Source organism: Morus notabilis, unplaced genomic scaffold (genome assembly GCF_000414095.1).
Source record: "Morus notabilis unplaced genomic scaffold, ASM41409v2 Scaffold342, whole genome shotgun sequence".
Classification (NCBI taxonomy): Eukaryota; Viridiplantae; Streptophyta; class Magnoliopsida; order Rosales; family Moraceae; genus Morus; species Morus notabilis.
In genome coordinates this window covers 549392-571491 of record NW_010366042.1, presented here as the reverse complement: position 1 = coordinate 571491, position 22100 = coordinate 549392, and the positions used below count along the sequence as shown (strand labels likewise).

At 31.8% G+C, this 22100-nt stretch overlaps 2 protein-coding genes across 2 annotated transcripts; both read left to right on the top strand.

The window, feature by feature from the left end:
* Window positions 1–11422: 11422 nt before the first annotated feature.
* LOC21407131 lies at window positions 11423–12363 on the top strand. The gene has a single exon (XM_010109234.2). The coding sequence runs from the start codon at window positions 11560–11562 to the stop codon at window positions 12055–12057; it is 498 nt and encodes a 165-aa protein (XP_010107536.1). The 5' UTR covers window positions 11423–11559; the 3' UTR covers window positions 12058–12363.
* A 6348-nt stretch (window positions 12364–18711) lies between these two features.
* LOC21407130 lies at window positions 18712–21776 on the top strand. Its single transcript, XM_010109233.2, has 4 exons — window positions 18712–18930; window positions 19004–19115; window positions 20501–20569; window positions 21265–21776. Exons 1-4 carry the CDS (start codon window positions 18737–18739, stop codon window positions 21343–21345), a joined length of 456 nt encoding a protein of 151 aa, XP_010107535.1. The 5' UTR covers window positions 18712–18736; the 3' UTR covers window positions 21346–21776.
* The last annotated feature ends 324 nt before the right edge of the window (window positions 21777–22100 follow it).

Sequence of the window (22100 nt, the reverse complement as noted above, 5' to 3'; positions counted from 1 at the left end):
ATAGGATAAGAGAAATCCCTTGAGTTCATTGTACCATGCCCGTGGTGCTTGTTTAAGACCATAAATAGCCTTGCGAAGTTTGCAAACAAAGGATGGATTATTGGCATCAACAAAACCTGGAGGTTGTTGCATGTAAACTTCTTCGGAGAGAGTGCCATGAAGAAATGCATTATTAACATCCACTTGTCTTAAAGACCATCCATTGGATAAGGCAAGACTTAGAATGACACGGATAGTGGTGGGTTTGATGACTGGACTAAATGTATCATGATAGTCCACACCGGGCCGTTGATGAAAACCTTTAGCAACTAGTCTTGCTTTATTTCGAGAAATAGAACCATCAGGATTCCGTTTGATATGAAACACCCATTTGCAGCCAACCACATTTTGTGAAGCCGCAGGCGGAACAAGATCCCAGGTACCATTACGAAGAAGTGAGGTAAACTCATTGGACATAGCTTGGCGCCATTGAAGATGTTTGAGGGCAGTGGTAACACAAGTAGGCTCAATAGATTTGGAGAGAGGATGTTTTGTGGCAGCTTGGAAAAGACGTTTTGGCTTAAAGATATTATTTTTGGATCGGATTATTATGACATTAGGAAGGGGTAAATGGTGACTAGCTGATGGTAGAGGTGAAGGCTTGTTTGGTGGAATGGATGGAGTGGTGGACACAGGCTGAGAAGTGGAGGAAGAACTTGAAGAAGATGAACCAACGGTAATTGGAGTTATAGAAGCTAAAGGGATAGAGTTAGTGGAAGTAATAATAGGAATCACAGGAGGGAGACAAGAAGAAGTACCTAACCCTGCGGTAGAATCTGGCGCTGAGTGCTCTACAGAAGGCCGATCTTGAGAGCTTTGTGTGGGGAGTGTCGAAGCTAATTCAATTGGCATAGTCGCAGGAGTAGACATGAGGGCCGAATCATCCTTTGTGAGTAGAAGTAAAATAGGTGCTTGTGTGTGAGCAGGAGTGAAAGAAAACCAATTTTTAGAGTCAGAGGGAGGCATTGTGGACGTGGAGAATGGAAATTCAGTTTCAATAAAGCGAACATGACGAGAAATGTAAATCTTGTGAGAAGTAGGATCAAGACATAAATATGCGCTTTGATTTAAAGAGTAACCAAGACAAATGCATGGAGATGATTTAGATTCTAATTTATGAGATTTGTATGGCTTTAACCATGGAAAACATAAACACCCAAAAACACGAAGTTTGTTATAGTTGGGTGTCTTTTGAAACAATTTTGCATAAGGAGAAGAGAAATTTAAAATTGGAGTGGGGAGTCGATTGATGAGATAAACGGCAGTTTGAAATGCATACAACCAATATTTTTGTGGCATTTTTGCTTTGTGAAGAAGAGTCAATCCTATATTAACAATATGCTTATGTTGTCTTTCTGCAGTACCATTATGTTGAGGTGTGTGCGGAGGTGTTTTAAGGTGTTAAATGCCCATAGAAACAAGAAAATCTTTAAGTGCAGTGTACTCCCCACCGCCATCAGAATAAACAGTAACAATGGGTTTATTAAAAAAAATTTCAACCACAGATTAAAATTGATGAAAAATTAGAAAAACATTAGATTTCAATTTTAAGGGGTAAAGCCAAATGTACTTGGTGAAATGATCAACAAAAATAACATAATATTGAAATCCATCAATAGACTTAATAGGAGAAGGCCCCCAAACATTCGTGTAAACCAAATCTAGTGGACCACGACTCTCTAAACTAGAGGTGCTAAATGGAAGCCTTTGACTTTTATTACATAAACAAGACTCACAATAAAAATCTGAAGAAAAACTAGATGATAATGAAAGCAAGCCTGAATGAGATAAAAATTGAATGGTTTTTATTGAAGGATGACCTAGCCACCCATGCCAAACATCCAAAGAAGCAGAATTGTGAACACTAGTTGAGTAAGCTGCAACACGTCCTTTATTACGCGACTCGAAGAACAGCCATTCATAGAAATCATTGCGATTCTGACCGCGGAGCAGAGACATTCCCGTTTGCAAATCCTTAACAAGAAAATAAGAGGAAAAAATTCAATAGACGTATTATTAGCACGACAGAATTGAAAAACATATATGAGATTTTGTTTTATTGAAGGAACATAAAGCACGTTTGATAAAGTAAAGCGATGAGATAAATGTATGGAACCAGTATGTGTGATATTCAAACCGGAGCCGTCGACGATGATAATATCATCAGGACCTTCGTAGTTTTGATGTGGAGACATATTAGAGAGATGAGATGTGACATGGTGTGATGCACCAGAATCCATTATCCAATTACCATGTGAGGGTGAGGAAGTGGTGATGTGATTGGCTGAGGGACAGTTGGGACGAAGATTAGGAAAGAGCTTAAAGCATTTACGGGCATCATGACCATGTTTTTCACATAACTGACACACAATCGGATTAGAATTGGGAGAGAAAGATTTAGAGCCTCTAAGAGGGAAGGGAGTGGGCAGTATACTAGGTGCAAGATTAGAAAACTTGTGTTTTGAGGAGCGATAGTTTGGAGGATAATGGGATTGTTTGGCAACATTTGCAGTGGGTGGGGTGGGTACAGTATGGTGTGTTTCATTATGACGCAAAAAAGTTTCATGGTCAATGAGCTTATCGAATAGTTCTTCAAATGGGACAACTGAGTCTCTGGTTCACAAGGCTGCAATGACTTCTTTGTATGCGGGACCGAGTCCACGGGTGCTGTAAAGAAGAAGATCCTCGTCGCTTGGTGGAGAACCAAGTGCAGTCAATTCATCAGCAAGTGTTTTTATTGTGATCAGGAATTCGGTGACAGAAGAAGTTCCACAAGTAATGGTTGAGAGTTTGTCCTTCAGATCAATAATATGAGAATGAGATCATTTGGCGTAGAGACGGTTGAGACGATTCCAAGCTTCTTGACTTGAGGTTGCAGACGAGACTAGTGGAATGACAGACTCACTTAAAGAGGCGAGGATAGCATGAAGGATGAGTTGGTCCTGACGACGCCAGATGAGATTAGCTGGATTGGAAGCAGATTGATTGTCGGTGGTGATTGTTGGTGAGGGACACGGAAAAGAGCCATCGAGATAGCCAAGTAAATCAAGACCAAAAAACAGAGCATGGAACTGTGCCTTCCAAGACAAATAATTGTGAGCAGTAAGCTTCAAGGGCAATTGGGCAGCATCATTTATGGTAATTAAAGTTGTCGTGGGGGTAGAAGGAACAGTAGCAATGACCTAAGGATTACTATCAGAGGAAGGAGAAGCCATTGACAAGAGGGAAGAGGAAAAAGAAAATAATAAAATAAATAAATAAAAGACCAACATCAAGCTCGTTGGAGAGAAAGCTCTGATACCATGTTAAATTTATTGAAATGAATATAATGGCTTCCTTGATTCATATTGCACAAAGGAGCTGATTAAATAAGCTCTGTGGCTGTTTGCCGTATTACACGTGGGTACCGAGATTTACTCAGTAGTTACAACAAATAAAATAACTTTACAAAATTCAAAACTAAACATTATCAATTACACAAAGTCAAGAGGTTTTAAAGTTCCTTGATTCTTGGGCTTCGGTTGTAGTGGTGCCAGTAAGATTTTCTGTTGATTTTGAATGCACAGAATAATCTCTAACACTACTTTGGTGTAGTTAGTGGTTTGTATTGGTATCGAAACATATATCGAACAAAGGCGATATGCTCGTCTTTCTTTCAGGGCATATTTCACTTTTGACATGAACACAATGACCGGTGCAATTCATGTAAAAGCGAGCGAAAAAATGATGAACTTGCCGTAAAAGCTCGTAGGTTCGACCGCTTGGTCATTTCGAGTCTCAATCTACCCCTTTTATGATGATTTCGCCCTTACCTATCAATGTTAGAGCCTCTCTTGTCAATGTCTATCACCGGTTTAGGCCTTTTCACGGGTACTTTTAAGTCTAACACCTAGCTATATATTTTACTATGACTGTACATGGATTGGGTTGGTGCGATGTAGGACTTTTTATTACCCCGTCTCAAAGAGTGCGGGTTGTTAGAAAAATTTCACAACCCAATGATGTTTGGGTTGGGGCGGGGCGGGGTGGGTGGTCAAGTTCATCATTTAGAAAATTAAAGTTCAATCCAACATTTAAAGTTCATCATTAAATAGAAATAATAACTTCAATATTCAAAATTCATCATCAAATAATACTGATCATCAAATAGAAATAACACTGATAATCAAACATAACTCCAACATTCAAAGTTCATCACTAAATATGAATAATACTGATCAGTCCATCATCAAATAGATAGCAATTCAAAGTTCAATCCAACATCAAACGTGAAGCCAAGTAGTCCATCCAACATCAAACATAAAGCAAACATAAATTAGAGGCTTAATTCAATACATCCAAAACAAGTATTGCAACAGCAACCATCCTTATCAGTCAACACTCATAGGCTCTTTAATTATCAGACATGTTTGTCGGGGTTGGGTTGGGATATGCAGGTTGTTATAGGCCTAACCCACAAACCGCCCTAAGCACCTTGGGCCAGACATTTAATGGGTTGAAAAATAAAAAATAATGCTATAAATTGTCTTTTTCAAGTTGGGTTGGGTGAGGTGAATTGGGTTTGCGGGTTGTTCGGGTTTATGTACAATCCTATATTTTACCACACAAACCCAACAAAAGAAAAAGTTACTGAACTTATATTTAAGAGTGCACGTATATTAATTTTGATCATTTACTCTTGATTAATATCTTTTGACTATTTTAGTTATTTCATTAAAAAAATATTAATGCAAAATAAATAGTAAAAATTTAGACTCGTGCACTCTAATCTATAAGTATTTGTCTCTTCTCCCATTTACAAAATAGTAACACTTAAGTCCTTGGGGTTTATTTTTGAATGGAATATCAATAATTTTTATAGCACCAATGTCTTCTAAACTTTTCATAATTTTGGCATTTTAGTATGTATTTGTTTTTGCTAAATTCGTCCTTGAAATAATCATAGAATTCCATAAACTTAAATCCTCTTTGACGACTGGAATTACTTGCTATTCTTTTGAAAATTTAAGGACTAAATTGCCTAAAGAAATAGTTGAAAAATAAAAGTGACGAAGCATTAAATAAATAAAAAAATTCAGGGCGCACAATAAAATCTCAATTCTTGTACTAATATCAATTTTCTTATCTAGCATAAATAAACTGCTCCTTTATTTGTATGCTTTTAGTAAAAGCGAAAAGGTATGTTTATTAATCTCAATTCTTGTACCGAAATCGATTTACTTTTCATTGCACTTAATAAGTGAATTATCAACTCATAAAAATACAATGCTTTATATGGAATAAACAAATTAATTGGATAATAGCACTTTTCATTAATATAGAAGGAAAGAACTTACATAATTTATGGACAGATGCACCACAAAATCTTTAGGAGGCGTAGCACTTACCGGTTATAGAAGAATGTCAATTTACTTCACAATATTAATTGTCCTAATAATTGAGATTTCTAGTATTATTCTTTTTTTTAATGGAATTACTTGTATTATTCTTTTATATATATATATATATATATATTGTTGAGAAAAGTGCATATGTGTGTTGTCTCACATGAAAAGTGAATAAGAATGTTAAGTGGTTTATATGCATGGAAGGACCCAAGACTAAATAGGTTAATCTTTTGGGTTAAATTGAACTCTTGAGATGTGTTGAGCCAGTTTCGCATGTGGTGTCTCTCCAATATATATATGTTATTCGTTCTTTAGCTCGTCATTTTAGTGACTTATAATTTTATCTATGCTGATTTTAAACCCACGTGATAGAATGATCGATCACCTTTTACCTAATCTTTTACCTAATCATACATTAAAGTAAGTAACATTTGAATATTGATCGCACCAAGTATTTGCCTATGCAAACGGTACTCCTTTGCCTCCTTGGTTGGTGTTGCGTTTAAAAAACATCTCAAAAGCAAAGTTAGGCTTACAATGAGCGTGTGCGCTTGCTTCGTTGAAATACTTATGCCGATTCCACCACTTGGCTATTATTTTTTTATAATTATTGTATAAAATGATCACGACACCAATTATATACGCCCGAATCAAACTATATATGTGCCCACGTTTTTCTCGTTTTAACTTTACCTTAAAACAACTTTCGAAAAATATGATCATGGTTCAAGCTCTAGACGGAATTTTGGAGAGATTAATCTTTGACCAACTCCATTGTGGCCTCCGGGACCATCCTAGGGCAAATCTATAAATTGGAAAAAAATAAATAAATAAAGAGAAAAAATATATTAAAAAAATATCAAAATTAAACGAGGTAATTATAAGGGGAAAAAAAAGTCCTTATCTCTTTGGATGTGTGGCCACAGCCCACAAGGATTACAAATCTCGTGTTGGAATTGATCCCGTTTTTATTTTTCACATTTTTTTAAAAATAAAAAATAAAAACATTTTTAAAACGGCATTTAGCGTAATAAAGACAAAAAAATGAAAATGAAAATGATTTTTTGATTTAGTATAAAATGAGAGAGAAATGAAAAACGATTTTTAGTCGTTTTTCATTTTTTGTTGTCGTTTTCTCCTCTCTCTAGCAGAGAAAAAGAGAGAGAGACATTAATAAATTTTTTTATACTAAAAACAATCTCTTGAACCAAACGCATTTTTAAAAATAATTTTTATCTGAGATTGAAAACGTTTTAATTTTCATTTTCATACAAAAAACAATCATTTGAAACGAGTTCCATACGCACTCAAAGTTTCCACTCCAAGCTCACTAACGACCAAACATCAAGCACCAAGCTTACTCTCACTTCATTTATGTCTTCTCCAATTTGTTTGTTAGCTTAAAATTTAAGAAAAAAAAAAACAACAAATGCTTAGAAGTGTTAAGCACCACAATTAATAGGAGGTCATGGACTATACCTGCAAACCTCATATTATAGAACCCACTCTTTATTAATTGACGGTGTTCAACATTACTCGTATCAAATAGCATTATTTATAAAGAAAAAACTACTAACGCTTTGTCCGAAACCTTTATTATTGTTTCTTTTAGAAAAGAGTGATTTAAGATGCAAAAGGTATTATGATCCATTATATGAGGGAATTCGAGCATGACGCTATGCATTTTTTTTTTTTAATGTTAATTAACCATTGAAAGGACTCCATAATGGTAAAAGAATCTTACCTTTTCATTATATATATAGACAAATGAAAAGCGGCTTTGTTGGATAGGATAGATATATAGATCAGCTTGTTGTTTTCAAAGCACAAATAATGGTTGACGAGATAGAGTGTGTGTAACTATATATATATATATATATATATATATATATATATGTGTGTGTGTGTGTCCTACATATAAATAAATTAATCCAATATATTATATATATTGTTTATACAATATCATTAAGGTTCGAGAGATCGCTAGTTTAAGTCCCAAAGATGTGGTTGAAATGATCAAATAATAGTACAGAACATAGTATATGTTAACGTGACTCTTACCTGTTTATGTAACCCAATGTGTCATTACTTAATTAAGCGCTTCACTTTTAGTATTTGTATTTGTTATTATCTGTTAGGGCCAAACTAAAAAAGTTCTTATTAGCCAATTATTTTATGTATAGGAATCGAGTTTACTGGGGCCAAACTCTTGTCGCCAAGATCTTATAGTTAAATTAAATATTCTTAAGAATATTATTAATTATTCTTGTGGACCTTAGTTTGATTTATTATGATCTTTTTAATTAAGGAACTAACGTGGAAGGCTTATATAGGATCAAAGCCACATTAGATCCAATAATTTGCCTAAAGTAAAGTATTAATAATATCTTTTTGCATTGTTATGCAGGCCAAAATATATATGATACGTGTTAATTAAAGTATATATCAATGAAATAATTCATCATGATTACAATTATGTCCTTAACCTTTATCCAAAACTAGGGGACAATAATATCATGCACAACCCCAACCCTATGTAGACAGACATATATGCATGAAGGATATCCAAAACCTTGTTATTTTGACGATAATACGGACCATGTACATTTTTGTTTTATATCATAACGATAATACAGATAATTAAGAATGTTGAATTTTAATAAATTTGTAGATCTGTTTTTTTTTTTTTTTTTTTTTTTTTTTTTTTTTTTTTTTTTTGAGTTGATGGGAAACAATGTAGAAAGTTGCAAGAAGTTAAAATTGCGAAATTGATGGACATATATGTGGAGACAAATAAGTTTCCAACTTTGGTCGAAATTAATGTCTTTTTCTAATTTTAGCACTCACTATTTGGATAAGGATTGCGTTTTAAAAAAAAAAATTTATTGTTTTGTTTTTCTTCTTTTCACATACGTTCATGAAAAGTCCAATTTCACTGTATACTAACACGCTTTGGTCTAGTACTCTAGTCTCCTCCATTTGCATTATAATATTAGCGAACATTTTTATGACACAAAACAAAACCCATATGTAGAACGAACAATATGATGATCACACGCTTCTGATTTTGCTTTATGTTTTTTTTTTACAATTTTACGTTGTTTATGGTTAAAAAAATGTGACAATATTGGATAAAATGACACAAGTAAAATGATTACATAGGGTTGTTTTTTAATGAAATTATTATACAAGTTTAAAGCAACTAATGAAACAAAAACGTTATTTTATCCGGGAGAGGGGGAAAAAAGAAACACTAGGAGCGCGTTTAGAACTCGTTTTAAAATGATTTTATTTTTTTGTATGAAAATGAAAATGAAAATGTTTTCAATCTCAAACAAAAATTATTTTTGAAAATGCGTTTGGTAGTTTTATCAAGAGATTGTTTTCAGTGTAAAAAAACTCATTAGTGTCTCTATTTCTCTCTCTCTGCTCGAGTGATGAGAAAATAAAAACAAAAAAATAAAAAACAACTTAAAATTATTTTTTATTTTTCTCTCATTTTACACTAAATTAAAAATCGTTTTCATTTATGTTTTTTTATTTTTATTGCGTCAAACGTCGTTTTGAAAACGTTTTTATTTTTTCTTTCTCAAAAAACATAAAAAACAAAAACATAATCAATTCTAAACACGGCATAGTATTTTCTACCTAAATCTTTATATATAGTTTAAAAAATGTGATTAATTATTAGCAACTTTTTTTTTGTGCAAGGAATTATTAGCAACTTAAGTAACATGTTTAAGTCAAAAATCTACTCAATAAAAGTCTCTATTCCTCGTCTCCGGGAAAGTAGCGACCAATTGACAAAAATAGCAAGAAAATCCATTTTGAAGAAAATAATAATACAAATAATAATAAGACATCATCAATCCATGGAAAGGATCCCAACAGCTTGCAATCTTATTGCCATTCCAGTAATCACAGCAGATTTATCCCTCCTTGTAGATCTCTATTTCCACGTCGCCACAAAACCCACATTTAACCAAAACTAGGAATACAACTTTTTTTTTTCTTCTCGATGACGTGTCATGATAAGGATATTCGAATTTCACTGCAACGGTGATGGGCGGTGGGGTCCACGGCCCTTGACCTGCAGCAGCAAGCAGCAGAAAATTGGTTCTGAGGCTTGGTCTGCTTGGAGTCCTCTATACGGAATGACGTGTCGTGGTATGATTGGGCATTATTTAGCATATTGAATTTGAGTGGTTGAATAAAGAAATTTGCTGCTTTGGTTTACGTCATACGTGTCACTCTCCTTCTGTGAAAATGGTTAAATTCGTCCATATCTATTACCTGTCACGTACGGAAGTGTTAAAATTTTTTATTATTTTCCTACGTGTCATTTTTGTTTTTGCTCTTTCTTCGCTTGTCTCTTTTTTATATTTGGCAAAAAGTCATTTTAGCATTATTTTCCGACGTGTCATTCGGCTGTCTAAACGATTTTCTTCCATGCAAGCATATCCACCTATTCTACGGTGTTGACTCAAAACCGCGTTTTGAAATTTTTATGATTTTTGTCAGAGAGCATGGCTAGGTTCACCGGTAGTGGTCACTAATCACTTCAAAAATAAAATATAAAATACAAAATAGTGATTGCGATGGTCTTTAATTGATCTTAGGAGACATTTCATGAATTAGAATTATGAGATTAAAATTATTTTTAATTTATGTATATTTTTTATGAAAAAAAATATTATAACGAATCATAAACCTAATTCAAATCGGGATACAAATTTCTCAGCCAAATAACTCTTTATTCATCGTGGCCATTGATCGATATCATCGTTGGTAATCACTACTGAACTTTGAAGTCTTTAACCAGTAACAAAAATATATCAACTCTCATCCATAGAATATGGTGCTCATATATATATATATATATATATATATATTTACACATAGGTAATCACAAGTATGTAAATATATTGGTATTTTCCGTGTTCGAGAAATATAATTGGAATAACTTGTTATTCAAGAATCTATCATTAATTTAACTTGGATTTGTTTAATAGAGACATAAAATAACTATTCGGCTCTCTTAATACAAACATTTTATCCCTTACAAATTGTTCATTATATTTTGGACTGCGAAGATTTTACAATAAGTAATAACATCACCAATGTAAATGACAATGTTAATGTTAATATTTGGCACACACACAAAAAAAAAAGTGAAAATGAGTAAGAGATTAAAATCACAATTCAAGTTCAATTGTTATACTGTTTTCTCTCATAAAAATTTAAATTTCAATATTTATTACAGTATTTTTCTCTTACAAATACAACTCAAGTTCTTAATTTGAGTTGTGAAACACCCCCAAATGCATTAACACACTAATATTTAGAAACTATAAAAGCAATTTAAAAATGACAGTGGTGATGATCAAATGAAAAAATGAATAGATCAACTAATAATGATATGCTAAAATTTACCATATGTTATATTCAAATTTTGTACTAAGTATGACATATATTCCAAATTCAGCACTATAAAAAGCATTCTATTAATTAGAGAGTAATTTTTCTACTTAAAAATTTTGATTTGGCACTGTATTGGATGTGCTCTAACAGTAGAGTATCACTAACACACTAAAATAAAATTGTATATAAATTTCACAAAATATAATGAAAAAAAGATATTTTTTAATACGTTAACGTATTGATAAATTAAATTTTTTAACCGTTAAATTTATAAAAAATTACATAAAAATTAAAAATATATAAATTTAACGATTAAAAAAATCTAATGTACCGATACGCTAGGTACCAGAGAATCTCCAAATGAGAAATTGATTAGCCTATTATGTTATCTGTTTCACCCTAAAAAAAAGTTCGTCAACCGTTTTCTTTAGTAAAACATCGTAAATGAATGAATCAGAAGTGGGGTTTCATGCTAACCGTGTGAGGACGCCCGTATTGTATTCTTTCCTTATCGTCGTTTTGGCTTTAAGTAAGTAATGAGGTGGTACGAGCAGAGAAGGAAAGCTTATCCAGTACAAAAACCATTATAAAAACGGAGAGTGAGAGGTGTGAAAGATTTATTATCTCAATACATCACAAGAGAGAACAAAGAAACAAACAAAAACCAAAAAAGAAAAATTTAAAAATTTCCCAGGTTGTTTCGTCTTCTTCAATGGCGTCAAGGAAGAGCTACCACGCAAAACCTAATTATATTTACCAGGCGTCGTCAGATTCAATGGCCTCCGACGCTCTCTTCGAATTCGACGAGTCGGAGATTTGGAGTAATACGAGTTCCAACCAAGTCGCACCGTCGTCGCTGGAGGCGAAGAAGTGGATTCCGGCGGCGAGGGAGCCGAAGAAATTGGGGATGATGAGGAAGATCTCCACGGCGGCGGCGCCGATGGCGTCGGCGTCGTTGCCGGTAAACATACCGGACTGGTCGAAGATTCTCAAGGACGATTACAAGGATCACCGCAAGATCGACGACGGAGATGACGGCGGCGACGGCGGAAATGGTGATCTCGGCGATCGGATTCCGCCTCACGAGTATCTGGCGAGGACTCGAGGCGCGTCTCTCTCCGTCCACGAAGGCGTCGGGAGGACTCTCAAGGGTAGGGATTTGCGCCGCGTGAGAAATGCGATATGGAAAAAAGTCGGTTTCGAGGATTAGCAGAGAAAAGTACAGAGAGGGAGAGAAAATATATATTTATAGTACATATATAAACATATATTATAACACAGACAGATTTTGCAGATGGAAAATTTTGGTAGTGGTAGGAAAACCGGAGAAGGACTTGATTATGATGAATAGTTTCTCTCTCCTTTCTCTTCCCTCCATCTTCTGGTTGTTCTTCACCAGAAGTCCAGAAGGTTTTTTCTCTAAAATGCTAATTTATGCGTTTTGTTTATTATTATTTTTTTTGTAGTTTTTGAATATTGTTGTTGATATCGTTTTGGGTGTCTGAGTTTTATGGAAGGACCTCTTTTTATCGATATATATAAATATATATATATATATGTTATATGTCCATTGTCTTAACTTTGAGATTGTAAGTTCAAAGATCTCTCTTGTTTTGAAGTTTTGATCATTTTGATTTCATGGTTTCATGATTCATTTTACTCTCTTTTTTTTTTTTTTTTTTTTTTGAAAACCTACTTAATCTTCATCTAAAAAAAAAAAAAAAATTAGATTTTTTTTATTTAAATTTTTTGGAAGTGTGGATATTGGAGGACGAAGATGAGGCAAGTGACGTAAAGCCATTGGGCTAATGGTAGGTGTGAAAGCTACTGGTCATCTAGAACAAACCTTGGACGAAACATTTTGTCCCTCAAGGTAACAAATGCCTATTGCTTGGCGTTTTTACTAAATATTATTTGTTTGTTTGTTTTACTTTATTTTTGAAATAAAGTACATTAAGATAAAAGGATAAAACTTTTTGTGTCTAAATTCATCTTTTGACCCGTTCAGAATCCCTTTGGCCTTTATGACAAAACAGTGATAACAATAATGAGGGGATAGATAAATTAATAAATAAATAAAGCAATAACGAAAAGAGTGAGACAAAAGATAAAGAGACGTTTGGTGGATGAATTAAAATTATGAGATTATAATTATTTTTAATTTATGTGTATTTTTTATGAGAAAAAATATTATAATGAGTAATGAATTATTATTCGAATCAGAGTATGAATCTCCTTATAAAGTAATTAATTGACTCATTTGTTAAGTTTTTAATTTAAATTGAGATGTGATTATATGTAAAAAAATTTTATTATAATAAAAAAATTAGATGTGATTATTTTTAAGAGTTTTTTATTATAATAAAATTTAAATTATGAAATAAATATGATTAATAAACGGAGCTAATCGATGAAATAAATAAATAAAGCAATAACGAAAAGACTCCTTACAAAGCAATTAATATGCATTAGCTTGTAATGAAATTACCAAACCAAGGGGCGCTGCTTGATTCCTTTTATCCAGCATTCTATCCTGCTTTGATACATTGTATTCTGCACTAAGAGAATGTCATGCATTGTTTGACACGTAAATTTTAATAATTTAATATATTATTATTTAAATAAAAAATTAGATATTAAAATTTATGTGTTAAATAATAAATATAAAAATTAATGAGATATTAGAGTTTACGTGTCAAACAGTAAATATAAAGATTGACAAAAATATTATCAAAAAGAATTATATTAACATTTCTCTTTACACTAATACATCATGAACTTTTATCGTCATTTTCAAAACTAGACCTTAAAAACTTTTGATATTAACATTTAGATCCTAAATTTAATAGTCATTGACAATGTAGTCCAATCGTTATTGCATGCTAATCGATAGGTAAAAGTATACCTCGTTTATTTCACTATTTCAAGTTAAGAACTTGAGTTAAAAAAAATTATAATAGAAAATATTAGATTTAAATTTTTATGAGAGATAATACTGTAACAAAATCTTAAATTATGACGAATTTATTTGTGTAAACAAGGAATTTCCGCTTATTAATTAACCTCTGTTAACTATTTGTCGAAGCATTTTCAAATTTGTGGTCCTATGTATCAAAACTAAAATTTCATAATTTGAATTACCAAATATCAAAAAGTTCAGATTTCATAAATAATAATAATAAGAATAATAACAACAACAATAATAATAACAACAACAACAGCGTATACATTCATGCATTATTTAATTTATTTTTTGAAGTATGTACATACACATTATCGGTATAAACGTTCTTCTTAAGTCATGTTTCTCTTTTTATTTCTCTATTTTTTTTTTCTACGGATGTACCATGAGTCCATGACCATGTAAATGTAACTGATCAGTGTAAAGTAATTTTAGATTGTAAAACTAATAGTTTTTAACAGTTTATGGTGTAATTAAAATTTTAATTTGGAACAATAAGAGTATAATTAAAAAAACTTATAATAGTATAGCTGAAAATTTAGTAGGACAAAATGTAGGTTTAACAAATATTTAAAAAATTTTGTTTGCAGAAGTTAAGAAGTAAAAAATGTTAGTAGGCACACTTTTTTAATAAAATAACAGAGGGAATAAAGCAAGTAAGAGAAAATTTTAAATTTGACCATTATTTTTTCTAATTTTATTATTTATGCTATTACACAAAATATTGATACTACCATAAAAAGATAACATGCAGCTTATTAGTAGCATAAGATAAATTTTAAAAATAATGACAAAAATAAATTAGTGTAATCTCTTTGATGGTTTTTTTTTTTAAATTTCCCATTAAAAAATTATAAAATTTAGAGGCAAAAATTAAAGCTGAATTTTTCGCAGGCACACGATAATAAATATAATTTGAATCTCTTTAAAGTTTACATATTTTGCCTTCTTTTTGGGTTTATGAGATTTGTTGCGTAAGAAGATGATCAAACCTGGATCAAAACAACTACGCCTGCCGTTGGTTTTCATGGTATATATGCCGGTATGGATAGTTTTCAAGGGAAGAGAAGAAAAGAAAAGAAAAATGCAGGTTTTGGCTAAAAGTTTGCCTCCACATCATGAGCAAATTGAAAGAAAAAGAAGTTTTCCCTTTAGAGAAAAAATGAGCCTTTTCTCATGTCTGCTGAAACATGTGAGGTTTGTAAAAGAAGAATTGTGGGTGGCGAAAACTTTCACTTGCTTGTTCCTTTTGTAGTAATGTGGGCCTTTTTTTTAGATAATTACACTACATGATAAAATTTTTATATTGTGAATTGTAATTTTTTTAAAAATTAAATATTATAAAAACAGCAAAAGTTATATAATCATAATCATAATGATACAACATTTTGCATTATATAATGATATATTCATATAATTTTAATGATATCAAATTTTGATATTTCTATAATTTTTTTAAATTTTTATTATATTTTATTTTACCATTTTAAATTTTTCTATATGTGTAAGGAGCCTTTTTTTTCCTCCACATTTTTTTTTTTTCAAAAAAAAAAAATTTTTCTTGCGCCTCCAATTAATGCCTTACAAGTGGAATTAGATGCGTGAGAGAGCATTATTCCTCCGTCCAGCAAAAATAAGAATCTAAGAGACATGCATATGATTTTGATACTTTGTCGTAATATGCAAATTTGGCTTCATATAGATTGAATCTCATATGTCCTAGTCCAATGAAACCCCTAACTCCATATGCTAATTATATTGACCCAAATTTCATATTTGACATGACTCTAGAAGATTACAAAATATACTATTTTTTTTTGTTCATAATTAAAGGCTAATTTAACTATGCGTTGGGTAAATGCTTTTGAGAAAATTGAGCCATAATGCAATACAATACTAAAACCTTTGCTATCAAGGATTATTATTATATGGAGGAAAACTATAACTTACTAAGGCCCCGTTTATTTCACCGATTTGAATTTAAAATTCGAGTTTTGTTATAGTAAAAAGTTCTCAGAAACAGTCACATTTAACTTTTTGCTATAATAAAAAGCTCTAACATAAAGTCACACCTCAATTTAAATTAAAAATTCGAATCAACGAACTAAACGGACCTTAAATCTCATACCTTATACTAAGATCTTTTTTTTTATATAATTATTTATTAAGGAACATACCTAAGTCTAAGCCGAGCAACACAATATTTTATACATTTTAGTAGTAATTAAATTAAAGGACCCTAAAAGAAAGGCAATATCGAAGGTTTCATCACGTGTTCATACATTTTCCAATCAATGTTTATAAGACTTGACAATTTTAATCCTTTTGCTACGATATATTATGAGATCCGAAAACATAATACCGGTACATAGCTTTTTCTTATTTTTTAAATTTATTATGCTGAGCATTATTAGATGTCATTAATAATAATATAATAATTCCTGCATATAATAATAATAATAATAATAATTATTGGTGGCATAAACATTTCTTTTATATTTAACCCAAATATAAAATATAATAATAATAATTCCTGCATATAATAATAATAATAATAATAATAATTGGTGGCATAAACATTTCTTTTATATTTAACCCAAATATAAAATATAATAATAATAATTCCTGCATATAATAATAATAATAATAATTGGTGGCATAAACATTTCTTTCATATTTAACCCATATATAAAAAATCTACCAATGTTGAGACTACGACGCGTTTGTCTAATCACACAACATCTATTTCGGTATTCTTTTTGTTTTTGTATTTTTTTTTTCCTTTTGTTTTGCTTGAAACTATTTCTGTGTTCTTTTAATCACAAGAAATTCAACTCCAGTATCAGATTCAATTGAAATTAACTATGTGAAAAAAAAATTTATATTCCAAAAACCAGTTACAACTGAAATGATATTTTTAAGACATCAAAGTAAGATTTTTCTTTTGAAGGAATCAAATTGCCATTCTATAATATTAGGGAAAAAAAAAATACAGGTATCAAAGTGATTTTTTTGTTAAGAAAGGTAAGGTAATATTTTCCCTTCCACTGTTCTCTCTCTCCCTCTCTCCTTTTTCTAAACTCAACAACTCTCATTTTGCCTTCCATGAAGGCATAAACCCAACCAACAAATGGTAGAAAATAGGCCTAGATTTAAAATTTATGTTAGTAAATTATTAATTTATCAATGTATACAAATTAATAGGTCTTTTTATGTTTAATTTTTTTTTATCTTTTTTTATTTATTTATTTTTTTTCTCTTTCCTTCCCAATCTTCTTTTTTCTCTTCTCTCTCTATCATTCATTTATGGGTATGCTCTTCTCTCTCCCTCATCGCCAGTTATAAATTTAGGATTTATAGTGTAAATTTAGAATTTACCATTAAAACATAGTTGTGTGTTTCTTCATAAATCATGGATTTATAATGTAAATTTAAGATTCACTATCAGAACACAATTTAGTTTCCTTCGTAAATCTTGGATTTACACTGTAAATTCAAAACTTTGCCATTCTAAGAAAAATCCTTTTAGGTATGCTTGTAAATTCATAATTTATCATACGGTAAATTTAAGATTTACCATTAGAACACAAATTATGTTATTTGTAAATCATGTTTTTACAGTGTAGATCTAGGATTTACCATCAGAATACACTTTTTATTCATTTGTAAATCCTGAATTTACATAATAAATATAGTATTTATCATCAGAACACATACTGTATTTATTTGTAAATTTTGAATTTACCATACTGATTATATTAACTTCACTAATATAAGATAAACATATTTTAGTTATGCTCATAAATCTAAAATTTACCGTACGATAAACCCATAATTTACCATTAGAACATAGATAAATTGTAAATTTACAGTGTAATTCTATAATTCACCGTGTGAACACAATTTCTAAGGACGAACAAAAAACCCGACAACGTGACGAACACGATTAACCCACCCAACCCAACCCATTATAACCCGAACCCGACCAACATGATCAAGAGATCAACCCAACCCACATAACCCAACTATTAATTGTGTGGGTTTAGGTTGAGTTTTTCTTAACCCAACTTAACCTGAACCCACCAAATATATTTATATATATATATAAATAAATATATTTTTACCTCATTATATATTTTATTTGTCTTATATTTTACATTAATTACTTTACAATCTTTTATGTTTCATGTTGTATGAATTTTTATTATTGTTTGTTTGTTGGTTTACAACTTATGTATTTGAACTTCTTTTGCATATATTTTATTTTTATATTAGTTTATAACTTATGATACAATATTAGAGGTGTATAAGACTAATATTATGATGAAAATTACATTTCTTTTTCATATATTTCTTATTTTGGGTTGAATGATTAGCTTTATTTTTTATTTTTAACCTCTTTTCTATGTTCAACCCGACCAACCCACCCAAATTTTAATTAGGCGGGGTTGATTTTAAATTTTGGGTTGATTGGGCGGGAAAATTTAAAATTAACCCACCCAAACTTTGATTGGAGGGGTTGAAAAATCTCAAAAACCCATCCAACCCTCCTGATGTTCACCCCTAACAACATCTGCTTCTTCATAAATCTTGAATTTACATGATAAATTTATGATTTACCATCAAAACATACATTGTGTTTATTTATAAACCATAGATTTATAATGTAGAAAGCGAGGAGATAGAAAGAGCATGAAAAGAGAGCCAGAGTAAATTTTAAAATTTCATTTCTTTTTTAATTAATTTTTTTAAAAATGTTAATTAAGTGTGAATATGGATTTATACCTATTAGGGTTCTTTACTGACTAATTATAAACTTTAGCTAATTATTTTTATAATCCTTTTAATTAGGCCTATTTCCCAAAATCTCCCAACACAAACGAACAACTAGGGCCTGTCCGTACAAACGCAACGTACAAGCTTCAAAATGCAGCAGCGTTTATCCGATATCCGGCAAAACAGGCGTCGTGACACCAAAAACGACAGCGAGAAAATGGGAGGCAGAAGGAGAAACCAAATCCTGGTGAGTCTGGCGGTCGTGATGTTCTTGGGAGTCGCCGTCTACTTCCGCCTCTGGAGCATCGACTACTCCGCTTCTTCCTACGACACCGAGCTCTTGAGGTATCATTTGCGAAAGCAAATCAAGGCCTTTTGAATGTTTTGCCTATAAATTGTGAAAATTTCATGTTTGTAGACGACAGTTCGATCTGGCGAACAGAGAAGCAGTGGATGAGTCTGCGGAGTGGAGGTTGAGATACGACGAGGAAGCAAAGAGGACTTCCCAATGTCTCACTGAACTCAAACAGGTTTTTCCCAGATCTCCATCATCAGCCTTATCACGTTCAAAACTTTATTTTGGGGGTTTTTCAATTCACTATTTTAACATGTTTTTGTTGATTATCATAAGAAAAATCTGTGTTTGTTGTGTTGGGTGTGTGGAGCTTAATTATAATGGAGTGTTAGCAGATGGGTATTTTTTTAAGTTTGTAATCTTGCCTTTATTGCTAATATAATTTTGTGTGTGTGCTTTCTTGCCTTTATTTCTCTTGTTTAAAAAGGATTAGGGTGTTTATTTAGTAGCGACTGTGTTAAATCCGTAGCCTTATAGAATTTCAGCTATGAAACTCTGAGATGGAGCTGCTATTATTGTAATTCTCTGGAAAAAGAAAGTCGTTATTTTGAATTTGATTTTACTTTAAGTATAAGTTGTACTGGTTTCATACAAATTTTCTCCTTATGTTAGTTAAAAAGTTAGAACCGGAACTGAAATCCGATGTCTAAGACTTGTGCCTTTATATTTCTTTTGAAACTTGGACTAATGATGTTTTAAAGGCATCCTTCGTCACAGCTTTGCGGTGCATTGGTTTCAATTTGTTCCTTTTAACACTTGTTTCTGTATTTTTTATGTTTTGATAATATGTTCTTGTTAATCATATTAGTCAAGCAATTTGGTCGAGTTTATAGGTGATAGGCCAATGTTTTGCGCTCAATCCTTATAGTGGGTGTTTGTCTTAATCTTTTCCTACAAACCTACCATTTCTTCTTTTTCTCCTGAGGAATTTTTTGGTCAGGCCACAAGTTTAAATTAGTTGCTTAATGCGGATTTGCATAAGCTTTGCACATATAGTTTGTGAAACGAATGCTTTCTACCCATCGTGTGCCATATTCAAGTAAACTGGGTTTTAAGCAGATGGTACTATCTACTAAGTAATCATTTATTGCCAAGTATGTAGAGCCTAATTATTGCCCTGATGCATCGGATAAACCTGGTAATCTTGTATTTATGTTGTAGTTTTTCACATTTCACTCTTGTTTTATCGGTTTTCCTAATTATTCTTGTGTTATGGTTATAGAAAAACACCGATTCTGAGAGGTGTTGGGCATGTGATTCTCCGGTAATCAGTGTCTTATTCATCGTAGTGAATTTTCTGTCATACAGTGAACAAACACGCTCAACTAAAAAAAAAAAAAAAAAGAGGACTTATTCTCCTTTCCCAACTAAAAGTGGACGTAGATCTCATATTAAGAGTGAACCACTACTAATCTTGTATGTTTCTTTGTTTTTTCTTCGATTCTCTTGCTCTAGGTAAAGCATTAGAGCGTGTACTTCTTAACATTTATGCCTAAAGATAGAATTGACTTGACTTTGCAAATACGTGCCTGTCTCATTAAGCGTCTGTTTCCTTAACAGCTCAAGAATTCTTCTAAGAAGGATCATGATGCTACTTACATCAACCAGAAGTTGGAAAAACTACTAATGGTAACTCTTTAAGTACCAATATCTCCTTTATTTATAGTGTGTCTTTCTTCTTTCATGATTCACCAAATTTATGCAACATAAGGAGTATGCAGATGATTATCAACTGTTGCCGGGAAGGATAATTTGCACCAATTCACCTTGAATTTCTTTTTATTTGCAAGTTGGACTCTGAACTTTTAATTTCGAATTTAGGACCCTAAATTTGACAACACTTGGCAATGTAGTTTAATCGATAATCAATTAATGGACAACAATTAGGGTCCCAAATGCCAACATTAAAAAGTCCCATGTCCAACTTGCTAACTGACGAAAAGTTTTGGGTTTATTTGTGTGAAAGTTATGGGTAACTTTTGTTGTTACTTGATGGACTATAATTGCAATGGCCTTAAAAATTTCGGGTCCAATTTGCTAAAATTAAAATTTTAGGATCCAAGTTGCCAAGAAATGTTAAGCTCAGGTGCACTTAAAAAACACTTTGCTTCATAATACAACTTTTATTTTTCTTATTTTTTCAATTGCATGTATTGATTAGTAGAAGATTTGTTGGAAAGACATTCTTCTAACCTCTATCCTCTTCTCATTGGTTGTTCAATGCGAAAACGGTGCTCGGTTTTGTAGAAAGTATTTGGAAGTCATCTTCTGATTAAATTTTGTTTTTCGTCTCAATTATTATTTATAATGAATTCATTTTGAAGGAAAACAAGGAATTACATGAAAAAGTTGAAGCCTTGAAACAAGACCTTGAGGCTGAAAGGCTGAAGTGCAAATCACAATAGATGAGCACATATCAGGTGTTATGGAATCCTTCACTTACCTCAGAATTGATGACTTTTCAACTTAGCAACACGTTAACAGATCGAGTTTGATTTTCCAATAACCAGGTTCTATGGCTTTTGCATCGATAATTTTTTGGAGGAGATGCTTGTGCTCCTCCATCGTTGCTGTTATTAGTTTTCTGCTAAGAAACTCGGACGCCTTTTAGAAAATTCGATGTTTTTCACTGTTGGGTGCCCCTTCTATGCTTTTTGACTTGTATTTTCTTTGTCACGAGGAGAGGGAAAGTTTAGTTTAAGAAAGCGTTTATAGCTCAGGAAAGGATGTGATTAGGCTTACGAAATTGTGTCTGCTTTTTGGAGTTTTTAGTACACGTTGTATGAGTGTCAATTGTCTAATTTTGGAACAAAGAAAGAATGATAATAATATCCGAGACGACATAAAGAAGAAAAACAACGTCAACAAGAACATATAACAATCTGGGAAACAACATTAGAAGGATATATTAGAGTATGAGGAGAGAAGTGAGGGAGAAGAATTATAATTTATAGAGTATTAAACTTTCATCTTAAAATGTTAACATGTTTAAGTGGGATGGTCTAATATCTTTATATGGCTGTGATTAAGTTTGTATTTAGACGATGTGGGACATATGCATTTTATCCTTTACACATCCTCGCAAGATGGTGTTCCGTTAGGAGTCATTAATTTTGTTGGATTGATTTAGTTCCTTTGAGTAAAGTGCTCTGATGTCATA

What these genes read in the sequence shown, in the direction of transcription:
- LOC21407131 (XM_010109234.2), top strand. Translation starts at nt 11,560, where the DNA reads ATGGCGTCAAGGAAGAGCTACCACGCAAAACCTAATTATATTTACCAG.
- LOC21407130 (XM_010109233.2), top strand. Translation starts at nt 18,737, where the DNA reads ATGCAGCAGCGTTTATCCGATATCCGGCAAAACAGGCGTCGTGACACC. An exon ending in TACGACACCGAGCTCTTGAG is followed by an intron (nt 18,931 to 19,003) that starts GTATCATTTGCG and finishes TCATGTTTGTAG; the next exon opens with ACGACAGTTCGATCTGGCGA. An exon ending in AGTTGGAAAAACTACTAATG is followed by an intron (nt 20,570 to 21,264) that starts GTAACTCTTTAA and finishes TTCATTTTGAAG; the next exon opens with GAAAACAAGGAATTACATGA.